Below are 12,226 nucleotides of genomic sequence, written 5' to 3'. Positions count from 1 at the left end.
TGTGCTTTAGTTGGTGCTTTTATGTACCACTGGCAATCTTTCTGTCTCCTGTTTTATTTATTTATTTTGAAAAAAAAAAAAAAAAATTCCTATAGTGTGCCTATGCCCCCAAATTCCAGAATAGTGTGGAAATATTTACATTTTTATTCCTGAATGTGGCCATCCATCGCATTAGGTTTTGTCTGAGAAAGATGAAATCAAGGTAAAATCTAAGAATGTGAAATTATGAATGGGCTGATCTAGAAGAACATGCCTAGCTGTCAGTCTTCTTAAAAAATGAAGGAGGTGGGCACAGACCTTTTCATAAGGATGTCAAGTACTTATTTGCATTTCAGGCTTAAGACTACATTCATGAGGCTGTAAAAAAAAAAAAAAATGTTTTTGTTTACGGATTTGAATGCAGCTGCATTGTTTTCCATGGGGATGTGCACACCGGTGCGTAAACATGCATTGCATACAGATCCGTAACCCCCCAAAAAAATAGATTCTGAGGATATGCATTTTATACGCTTACAAATGTAAATGCATGCATTCACATATAACGGGTGCAAAAAATGCATTTTGTTATAGGAAAATAAAAAACAGGAGAATATAGAACTATACAATTTTATGCATTTACCAAACATAACTAAAAGCAAGCTTTTCATTGATCATTTCTGCAGGGACTATATGTTCCAGGAAAAATTGCCTATTTTATCAGTAAAATTGTTACGGACATGTGAATGTATAGCCTTGAAGGGTTCTATTTAGTGATTTTTTTTTTTTAAATGTGATCATTTATAAAAAAAAAATATATATATAAGTAATGTTTATTGATTTGTAACAAAAAAAATCCTCTTTACTATGAGTTTTCTGGTCACATGGGAGCCACTGCTACGTGTCAAGTAACAATTTTAAGTGCAGAAATCTCTTCTGCTCACTTCAGTGATATTTGTATTTTACTTTTCAGACATGCACATTTTCACATGCTGTTTTCTCATAAATTATACTGCCCCCTCATCCATCATTTGTTCGTCTCCTCCAGAGAAACTAGCCATCTGTTTTACAGGCACATCAGGGGTGCCACTACCTCTGAGAGCAACTTATTTGGTCACTCCACTGTAAAATTAGGGTTAATGTCTGCCCTCCTGTAATGTGTGAAGTATACAAATACAAAGGGCCAGATTCACAAAAGGGATACGCCGTCGTATCCCTGTTTCTATCTATGCGACTGATTCATAGAATCAGTTACGCATAGATATCCCTAAGATCCGACAGGTGTAATCGTTTTACACTGTCGGATCTTAGGATGCAGTACCGCGGCCGCTGCTGGGGGGAGTTTGCGTCGTAAACCAGCGTTGGGTATGCAAATTAGCAGTTAGGGCGATCCACGAAACTTTTTCCCGTCGTTACATCGCCGCAAGTGTTAGTTTACCGTCGCAAAGATAGGGCACCTTTTACAAAGTGTAAAATTAGTACACCATGTAAAAGTATACCCGTCTTTCCAGCGTCGCTTTTGAATTTTTTTTTTATTTTATTTTTTTCCCGGCGCAAGTCTTTTTTTCACGTCGCGATTCACAAAACGTTGGCGCGTCGTAATTTTGCGTAAAGCACGTCGGGAAATTTGGAATATTGATATAAAGTATCTGTAAACTTTGATAAGTGTGGTTCTGTATTCTCCACACCCTACTAGTCAACCTCTCTATCTCACAAATCTGTGGTATTTTTCAGCTACTACTCTTTTAAACTCCCTCTTCGCTACCAGCAAGGAAATAAAGTGAGTTAAAGCGGAGGTTCACCCTAATTACATGTATATCTGACCAACTCCCTTTATATTCGTAACAAGTACTGTCCGCAATTAGTTTTTTTTTTTATGCTGTACGTACCTTGTAATCCATTTTTTCAATCTACGTCTCCCCGCGAGCGTAGGCGTTTCTATGCCTAGGGGGATTGTCATCTGGGAGGTCGCCCAGATTATTGACGTCTGTTCCCCCCCAGCAGATAAGGCCTCGCCCCCTGTATTGCGTAGGCGCGCACGAGTTACGGGGTTCCTGAAAGAAGCCCAACATGCAGAGCACAGGCGTCGTATAGAGCCGACTCACATCTCCGCATGTTTGGCTTTTTTCGGAAACCCCATAACTCGTGCGCGCCTACGCAATATGGGGGGCGGGGCCTTATCTGCCAGGGCGAACAGACGTCAATCATCTGGGCGACCTCCCAGATGACAATCCCAATAGGCATAGAAACGCCTACTCCCGCGGGGAGAAGTAGAAAAATGGATTACAAGGTACGTACAGCATAAAAAAAAACTAATTGCGGACAGTACGAATATAAGGGAGTTGGTCAGATATACATTTTATTAGGGTGAACCTCCGCTTTAACTCACTTTATTTGAAAATAATAAACAATGCCTGTTATACATGAATATCAATTTTAGAGAACATACTAAGAAAAGAGTTGTTGTACCTATGACATAAATCTTTACAATCCTTGTTAAAATGTGTTTCTTGCTTTGTCTATGCTTCCCATTTAGGCATAGCTAACATGTCTATTTCAATATACAAATTTATATTTATTACATGTGTGTCATTTGTAATACATGTAAGCTTTCAAAGAAATATACAGTACATATTAAAAAAAAAAAATAAGCTGGGACATATTCCCCATAAATAATGCTATCTTTAATTGCTGAAAAATAGTTAAGGCTGTTAAGTTCAAATTTATTTGAAGAACAACTTACAGATCCAATAAAGTTTTATAATCGAGCACTCCGGAGATGAGATTTGCTGTAAACCTGCAATTAAAAGAAAGCGAGCAATGTGTCTGAATACAGAAAGATGACTTCTACATTACACAGTCAGGTCCCTATTACAGGACACGGGCTAAGTATTCCTAGACCCTGGATTATAGAACAACAAAGAACCCCCGTAAATAGGACTATACTGGGTATACAATTGGATGAAAACTGTGTTCATAAAAGTATCAAAACTTTATTTATACAAAATTAGACAAGGTACAAAAGAAGCTAAAAGCATTGGTGTGGTTGATACATACATATATATATATATATATATATATATATATATATATATATATATATATATATATATATATATATATACCATATACCAAGGTTACATAAATGGAATGGCTGCTGGTTCTGTCCACATAGGTCTGTGTACCATAGGAGACAGAAATATCCGACGCATTTTGAATAACAATTCTTTTGGATTCTTCTTCAGGATTACAGACATACACAGTGTAATTATTCCTTTTTGTATATGACACGATTGAAACCACTTTCATAAAAACATGACAAAAAAAGACTTGCCGCTGTCTTGGCAAAAGGATTCTCACTATAGTTGTTTTATGAAGGTTGGGGGGGGGGAGAGGGGGGGGGGGAGGATATGTTTGCTATGCTTTTTTCACGGTGTGTGTGTTTTATTTTTACAATTCTTTACACGTTCTTAGTGAAATAGTAGAGGTACAATGTATCCCATTACCAATTCACATAGGGGGCAGCGGGATCTGGGGGTCCCCTTTGTTAAAGGGGTCTTTCAGATTCCAATAAGCCCCCCGTCCGCAGACCCCCACAACCAACCGGCAAGATTGTGGGGATGAGGCCCTTATCCCCATCAACATGGGGACATGGTGCTTTGAGGGGGTCTGGTGTAGGGGTAGGCAGATAAGAGGTCTGGTGTGGATTTTTGGGGGAACTCCACCCCATTTTTTTTTACATTTGGGGTGGAGTTCCCCTTAAAATCCACACCAGTACTGAAGGGTCTCGAATGGATATTTGGGGGGAACCCCACGTAATTTTTTTTTAAATTGACGGCTGGGTTCCCTTTAATATCCATACCAGACCTGAAGGGCCTGGTAATTGAATTTGGGGGGACCCCCACGCTTTTTTTATTTTTTATGAATTACTTTTCTCTGTATTGCCGGGAGCCGACAATTCATTATAGCAACGAGTGATTTTAAAAGACTTTTTTTCCTTCAGAAATGACACTTCGTGCAGAGACAGTTCTAAGCACGGGAAACATGCGCTGCTTCACAGGCATACTATACACCCCCCAGGTACGAAATTTAAAGGAATATTTCACTTTTATTGTTTCACTTTAAGCATTATTAAATTCACTGGATGGACTTGTGTCTTTTTTCAACCTGACTAACTATAACTATAACTATATGTAACTGCTCCCGAAAAAACGGCAGTTTTTAAAACTTTTTTTTTTTTGCATTGATACATGTCCCCTGGGGCAGGACCCGGGTCCCCTGGGGCAGGACCCGGGTCCCCAAACACTTTTTATGACAATAACTTGCATAATAGCCTTTAAAATTAGCACTTTAGATTTCTCCCATAGACATAAACATGTTGTTCCGCGGCTTTTCGAATTTGCCGCGAACACGCCAAATTGTTCGCTGTTCGCTGAACATGCGAACAGGCAATGTTCGAGTCGAACATGAGTTTGACTCTAAGCTCATCCCTAGTAATCAGTAGGTCTAGTAACGCATTGTTTCTTGTTGGTGCATTTACAATCTGACCCATGAATTTGTCCTGTAAGTCATTTAGGAATTGACAAGCCTTAGATGAATGCGTGGTTCCTTCCGTCCAGTCTATGTCTGGATAATTAAAATCCCCCATTATAATGACACTTCCCATCCTTGCCGCCATTCCAAACAGATCTCCTGATCTGTCTCCCCCTCCTCCCTGCAACACTTTGTTAGAAAACATTGTACTATATAACTTGTTTTTCATTTTTAAACTTTATTCAAGTGACATGTCATTTATCTTTATACATTGCAGCAAGTTGTGATGCTGTATAGTCAGTAGTAATGCGCTGATTCAGGCAGGCTTTCAACAAGCTTCAAGAAGTTCTGAAGCCTACTAGAAGCTGGTTTAAAATAGCAATCAACACTCCCATTAGGATCTGTGTTCAACATTTACAAGCTGGAGATGACTGGTACTTGAAAAGCTTCAACAAAGCTTTCTGAAAGCTCTGCAAATGCTTTGTCAAAGCTTTCTGTTCACATTGCTCTTACACACCTAAAGCCAATATGAAACAGGCCTTTTTTTTGTAGCACAGTTGTGTGAGTTGAACTGATAGGACATTGCCTTGTCTATATGTTGGGGCTACATTAGGCAATGCATGTGGAGTAGATTGGCTCTTAGTATTCTCAAAGCATGAAGTGTATTATCTAATGCAGAAGACTAAGGCCCCGTACACACGACCGAGTTTCTCGGCAGAATTCAGCCAGAAACTTGGTCGGAGCTGGATTCTGCCGAGAAACTCCGTCGTGTGTACACTTTTCAGCGAGGAACCCGTTGAGGAACTCGTCGGGCCGAAAAGAGAACATGTTCTCTATTTTCTCGTTAGTCAATGGGAAAAGTTCCTCGGCGGCTTCCACACTGAATTTGACGAGGAACTCGATGTGTTTGGCACGTCGAGTTCCTCGGTCGTGTGTACGGGGCCTTAGGCTTGTGTAGAAACCTACAGGAATCCTGTGCTCCCACCATCTTTCCTATATCTCAATGTGCTATTGCAGTAAAATTGACAACAATTTTCAACCTAAGCAACTGGCACCCATCTTTCTGATTATCCAAAGTAAAGCGTCACTCCCTAAGGAGAATGTACCTGGAACAATATTTGTCAAGTCAGTTGGCCTGTGTAGTCATTAGTAAGGTGACCAGATTTTTAAAATGAAATTCGGGGACATATTTTTTCTTTACTAGTAATGGCAACAATCAGCGACTCTCTGCCCATCGCCGCCCGCCTCACAGCCTCTCAAGTCTTACTCTTCGGGCCCCCGGCTACTACTGGATGGGAAGCGGAGGGAGATCACTCCACCAGGGAAGGCAGGTGGCTGGCCAGGATTTGAGCCATGGCAGAAGAACATGCGAGCGAAGCTGAATGGACATGCGCCCGAAACTGAAGAAATATTCCCTCCACTCCGACCAGCACATGATCATCATAAAGGGGCACAGATAATGGGAAAAATACAACCCCCCTATGCTAGTAGGCACGGCGGAGCGGGGGGGTGTAATTCTAATTTTTTTATTTTAATTCTGCACTGATTGTCTTTGAAATTGCCCCTGCCCCCTATTAAATCCAATCTGGGGACAAAACCAGGGACAGACTTGGTCCGGGGACAGTGTCCTAAATCAGAGGACTGTCCCCTAAAACTGGGGATGTCTGGTCACCCTACACTAAAGAGCTGAGAATCAGTATTTCTGCCAATCATGCCAAGCTATTTAACAAAAGTGCTACAGTGAAAAACATGGGCTACAGGTTCAGGGATAAGCTCAGGCATGTATAGATACAAACTATCCAAACTATCCTGCCAGGAAGTTGTCAAAGTAGACAGCTCGTCATAGCATACAGATGATATGACAGGGCAGTATGTGCAGGAGAGAATTAGTGAGGGCATTACAACGGATGGTGGGCAGTGTATGCCAGTTACGGCCATCCATAGGGGATGCATGCGCGCCGTCCCCTATCCATGCGTCCAGCCCCCTAATCTACACATGGGGCACTGGACGCATTCATTTCAATGTTTTTTTTTTAAGCACATGATTAGAGCCTTAGGTTTTTATTGGCTTAAAAAGGGGTGGGTTTGGGGTGCAGAGCACTGTCTTAGGACACCCAGCCAATCGGGTTTAATTTAGGACCCACTTCCTGTTCGGCTTGGAGGAGAAGCGATGGCCCCAGAGTGAGGAGCTGCAGCCTGGATCCATGTCTGCCTGATCTGCCTCCTTCCTAAAGTAAGGAGGATTGATCGCTGCCGCATTCCCGCCCGTCTCCCACAGGAAAGTGGGGGGGGGGGGGGTAATCGCTGCATTTTTCTGGTTTGCCCCCCTCCAAAATATTGAGCACAAGCCGGCGCTGGTGTGCACAGGAGAGGAATGCACAGGATCTGGTATGGGCAGTATGTAGAGGAAAGCAGTGCAGGGGGTCCGAGGGTCTGGCGTGAGGCACTATGTACAGGAGAGGGGTGCATAGGGTCTGGTATGAGGCACTACTTAGAGGAGAGGGATGTAGAGAGCCTGACATGAGGCAATACGTACATAAATTGGGAACAGAAGGTCAGACATGGGGCAAAAAATTGGAAAAAGGGGAAAAAATTGAAACCAAGTTTTATATAAAGCAATCATTTTGTTTTATTGAAATAAAAAAAAGTATATTCCACAACCCTTTGCAATAAAGCTAGTTTCCCTACTCTCTACGATATAACTGGTTCTCCCAAATATAACTGGCTTTTATTACCTTCTCTGTAATATATATTTGCATGAGAAACTCCACGTGGCCTGGGAAGAGGATTTCACACAGAAAGAACTGACCAAACAAGCAAAGCATGATAATCATCTGGAAACGACATGAGGAATACTAGCAGATGGTTATCCTAAAAAGGTTTGCCCCTTATTCAGTAAAGTCATGTTCCTATCCCAAGAGCAAGCATATCGCATATAGCCTGCTGTGTTGTATTTGCTCTCCTTGCAACTGTAAGATATTAAACTTTATTTTTGTATTTTTCTATTTGGTTTTACTCGTCAACATTATTGAAACCCAAAAGGTTTCTCTGTAAGGGCATTACTTAGAAGTAAGGCTGAATCTTAGGTGTTTTCGGAAATCCACGTGCCCATGCCTGTGCCCGTGCCCACCAGGAAGCTGACACTCTGCAGCGCTAATCACAGGTAGTGAGACATTTCCCAATCTGTGCAGTCGTGAATCGGGAAATGTCTCACTGCCTGTGATTAGCGCTGCAGAGTGTCAGCTTCCTGGTGGGTGCGGGCAGGTGGAGTTGCGAATGCGCCAGAGCTCATCCCTACTTAGAAGAGATCAGTGAGCACTATGTGGAGGAAAGCAATGCGGAGGCTCTGACATGAGGCAGTGTGTAGAGAAGAGGAATGTGAAGGGTATGACAGTGTGTAGTGTGCCTCATTCATATGTGCAGGAAAGAAATGGGTCTGTCATGAAGCAATGGTGGGGTTTGGTGTCTGTGCTGTGAATAGGTTTAGGCCTTGTACTCTAAATTGGAGTGGAAGAGGATGGGGTGGAGATAGCATGGAAACAGTAAATACAGCCTGCTGTAAAATCCAGAATTTGAGTGCTGCACTGTTCTCCTGCATTTGCCAAAGACAGATTCACAGTGTTAAAGCAAAAGTAAACCCATCAATTTAACAGTTTAAAATATTTTGTCCTCTGCTCCTTCACTTTGTTGTGTTTGAAGAGATTCTTTGGGATTATACTTATTGGGCAATCCAGATTGAATGAATGTTTTTGGACTCCTTCATGCTGTGAGGTGATCTGAGGACCCTGGCGGATGTCCTGGACCGATGGGGCTGATTTCTCCTTTAGTTAATGCATGGACATGTAAGTTGCTCTACATATTATATTGTATTAATAGGCGCCAATACAGGCACTGAAACATGAAATTTGTATTGCAGACCTAGATGAAAGTTTGATCATGGGGCCAGATTCTCCAATAATCTGCGGCGGCCTCGCGTAAGCTATTTACACTACGCCGCTGCAACTTACTGGAGCAAGTGCCGTATTCCTCAAGCACTTGCTCCGTAGTTTGCGGAGGCGTAGTGTAAAAGGCCCGGCGTATCCCCGCGTATTTCAAAGGGGGCGGCTTATATTTAAATTAAGCGCGCCCCCGTTTCGATCGAACTGCGCATGCGCCGGGCTAAAAATAGCCCAATGCGCATGCTCCAGTTCTCGGCGGAAAACGTCAATGACGCCAACGTGTGCATCATTGACGTAAAGTCGTATTCAAGAACGACCTAGGAAAACGACGTACCCGACGGGAAAAGACAACGCGGACCCGACGCCATACTTAACATGGCATACGTGGGACTGGCGTAAGGTTACCCCTCATATAGCAGGGGTAACCTTACACTTACGCAAACGACGTAAGCGACGGTTACGCGACGCGATTTCGTTCGGGAATCGGCGTATCAGGCTCATTTGCATAAACAAATGAGACCTGAACGTAAACGCCACCTAGCGGCCGGCGGCGAATTACATTTAAGATCCGACAGTGTAAGTGACTTACACATGTCGGATCTTCAGCGTATCTAGGCGAAAATGGATCTAGGAAATAACTCGCATAGATACACTGGCCAAAAAAGAGAGATACAACGGAGTTTCCTGAGATACTCCGTCGTAACTCTACTGAGAATATGGCCCATGGTCTTTAATGTTGTTATTCAATGTGAATTTACTCCACTGATAATCTGTTCTGCAATTTTAGAGTTGCTGCTGTCCCTGAAGAAGATTATATTTGAATCCACATTATCGAAATGCGTGGAACTTACATCTCTGTTCTTGAGGTCTATATGCAGTTATCATTATCATGGTTCATATGCTCATGCACTTTAACATGTAATATTGTTTTTTTCTAAATTGCTTGCCACTTTTGTGGTGTTTGTGTCTTTTTTCATAATTTTTACTGTGTTTTTTGTAATAAATATATTTTTCTATATCTTTTTTGTATCTATTGCATTGCCTGCAAAATCCCATTTTAGGTCAATCCTTTTGTCAGGCCTATTTAGGGCTAGTCGTCTGCTTTTTTTTGTAAGTCTCACCTTTACAAAATGTGGCCTTTTGTTTCAGGGTGGTATTTTTTTTTGGAGGTTTTAATGTTTATATTAATATGTTGCGTTTTCTAAGTTAGGGGTGCCTAAAGCAGAGCAGCCATATGTAATTGTACCTCTGTTCTTCAAAGTAGAATTGCAGGTTTGCCATCACTTTAACTGCTTGCCAACCAGCCACCGTTATACGGCGGCAGGTCAGCTCTGCTGGGCGTACATCTATGTCATCTCGCCGAGCAGCCAATAGGGGTGCGCGCGCGCCCCCTGCTCGCCCCTGACTTCCAGGCGCGTGCCCGGTGGGCACGATCGCCAATGGGCACCCGCGATCGCTCGTTACAGAGTGAGGATCGGGAGCTGTGTGTGTAAACACACAGCTCCCGGTCCTGTCAGGGGAGAAATGCCTGATCTTCTGTTCATACAATGTATGAACAGCGATCAGTCTTTTCCCCTAGTCAGTCCACCCCCCCTTCAGTTAGAACACACCCAGGGAACATACTTAACCCCTTCCGTGCCCCCTAGTGTTAACCCCTTCCCTGCCAGTGGCATTTTTATAGTAATCAATGCATTTTTATAGCACTGATCGCTAGAAAAATGCCAATGGTCCCAAAAATGTGTCAAAAGTGTCCGAAGTGTCTGCCATAATGTCGCAGTACCGATAAAAATCGCTAATCGCCACCATTAATAAAATATTAATAAAAATGCCATAAAACTATGCCCTATTTTATAGACGCTATAACTTTTGCGCAAACCAATCAATAAACGCTTATTGCGATTTTTTTTTAACGAAAAATATGTAGAAGAATACGTATCGGCCTAAACTGAGGAAAAAAATCGTTTTTTTATATATTTTTGGGGAAATTTATTACAGCAAAAAGTAAAAAATATTCATTTTTTTTCAAAATTGTCGCTCTATTTTTGTTTATAGCACAAAAAATAAAAACCGCAGAGGTGATCAAATACCACCAAAAGAAAGCTCTATGTGTGGGAAAAAAAGGACGCCTATTTTGTTTGGGAGCCACGTCGCACGACCGCGCAATTGTCAGTTAAAGCGACGCAGTGCCGAATCGCAAAAAGGGGCCCGGTTTATTGAGCAGCATGATGGTCCGGGGCTGAAGTGGTTAAATAGTTTGTTTGGACCAAGCTAGCCAAAATAAATTTTTTACATTACAGAATATTCTGGTTGCTGTGGTAAACTGTAGTAGCAATAGCTACTTACAGTAAGCAGCACTAGGAGACACTAACCCTCTGCTGCTGGTCTTGCTGCATCACCACTACTCAGGAGAAGCTCTGATCTTTTATCATTGAATAAAAGGCTTCCTCTGATTGGTTGAGGTAAAAAGGCAAGGCGAATGATGTTACAGTCTTCATTTCGGTCAGCCATCAGAAGATGTGCATTAAATCGGAACTTTACTCTCTCAATCAAGATTGACTATTTTTAAAACTAATGCTGCTAGCATTAGTAAAAAGATAGGAAATGAAATCGTATTTACTTGGCGTAACTTTTTTTCTTAACATTTCTTCAGTTACTTACTGGTTTCCACTAGTGTCATACATCCCGGGAGTCTTCAGGAGGGGATGAGGGGCTTCTCAGCTACTGTAAGTACACCCTCCTGCTTGCATGCCTAAACAATATTTTTTACTTTCTGCTATACAACATTCTCAATATTTATTTATTTTTTAATGTAAAAAATAAATAAAAAATCTTCATCTATTTAGGCCAATACAGTATGTATTCTGCTACATATGTTTGGTTAAAAAATCCCAATACGTGCATATTGATTGGTTTGCACAAAGTATGTAGGGGCTACAAACTATGGTAAATTGTATTTATTTATTCATTTTACTAGTAATAGCAGCGATCAGCGGCTTAGAGTGGGACTGTGATATTGCGGCAGACAAATTGGTCACCTAATGCCGCGTACACACAGTCGGAATTTCCGATGGAAAAAGTCCGATGGGAGCTTTTCATTGGATATTCCAACGGTGTGTATGCCCCAGTGGACTTTTTCTGCTTTTTCTGGAATTTCCGACGGACTTAGATAGAGAGCAGGGCCCGGATTCAGAAAGAAGATACGACGGCGTATCTCTGAGTCTGGCCGTCGTATCTATGCGCCTGATTCATAGAATATCCCTAAGATCCGACAGGTGTAAGTGACTTACACCGTCGGATCTTAGGCTGCAATTCTAGGGTGGCCGCTAGGTGGCGCTTCCGTATTATTACGCAAGGAATATGCAAATGAGGAGTTACACCGATTCAGAAACGAACGACCGCCCGGCGCTTTTTTTTACGTCGTTTGCGTTCGGCTTTTTCCGGCGTATAGTTACCCCTGCTATATGATGCATAGCTAATGTTAAGTATGGCCGTCGTTCCCGCGCCAAGTTTTGAAATTTTACATCGTTTGCGTAAGTCGTTCGCGAATACAGATGGATGTAATTTACGTTCCCATCGAAACCAATGACATCCTTGCGACGTCATTTAGAGCAATGCACTCTGGGATTTTTTTGGGACGGGGCAGTTCGGTCGGCGCAGGGGGCGCGCTTCATTTAAATGATACACGCCCCTTACCCGCCGAATTTGAATTCTGCCGGGGGATTTACTATACGCCGCCGCAACTTTACAGGCAAGTGCTTTGTGAATAAAGCACTTTCCTG

General features: G+C 42.2%; 1 protein-coding gene across 1 annotated transcript in view; it reads right to left on the bottom strand.

The window, feature by feature from the left end:
- The window catches only part of CHAT (choline O-acetyltransferase), a 136,851-nt gene that overhangs the window by 81,858 nt on the left and 42,767 nt on the right, over positions 1-12,226 (bottom strand). Inside the window, exon 5 of the mRNA XM_040320731.1 lies at positions 2,720-2,773. Coding sequence (XP_040176665.1) covers positions 2,720-2,773 — 54 coding nt within the window. The remainder of the gene's footprint in view (positions 1-2,719; positions 2,774-12,226) is intronic.

This window comes from Rana temporaria, chromosome 8, assembly GCF_905171775.1.
Source record: "Rana temporaria chromosome 8, aRanTem1.1, whole genome shotgun sequence".
In the NCBI taxonomy this organism is placed as follows: Eukaryota; Metazoa; Chordata; class Amphibia; order Anura; family Ranidae; genus Rana; species Rana temporaria.
Note: the sequence above shows the minus strand (reverse complement) of the source record. Positions and strands in the feature narration are given on the sequence as shown.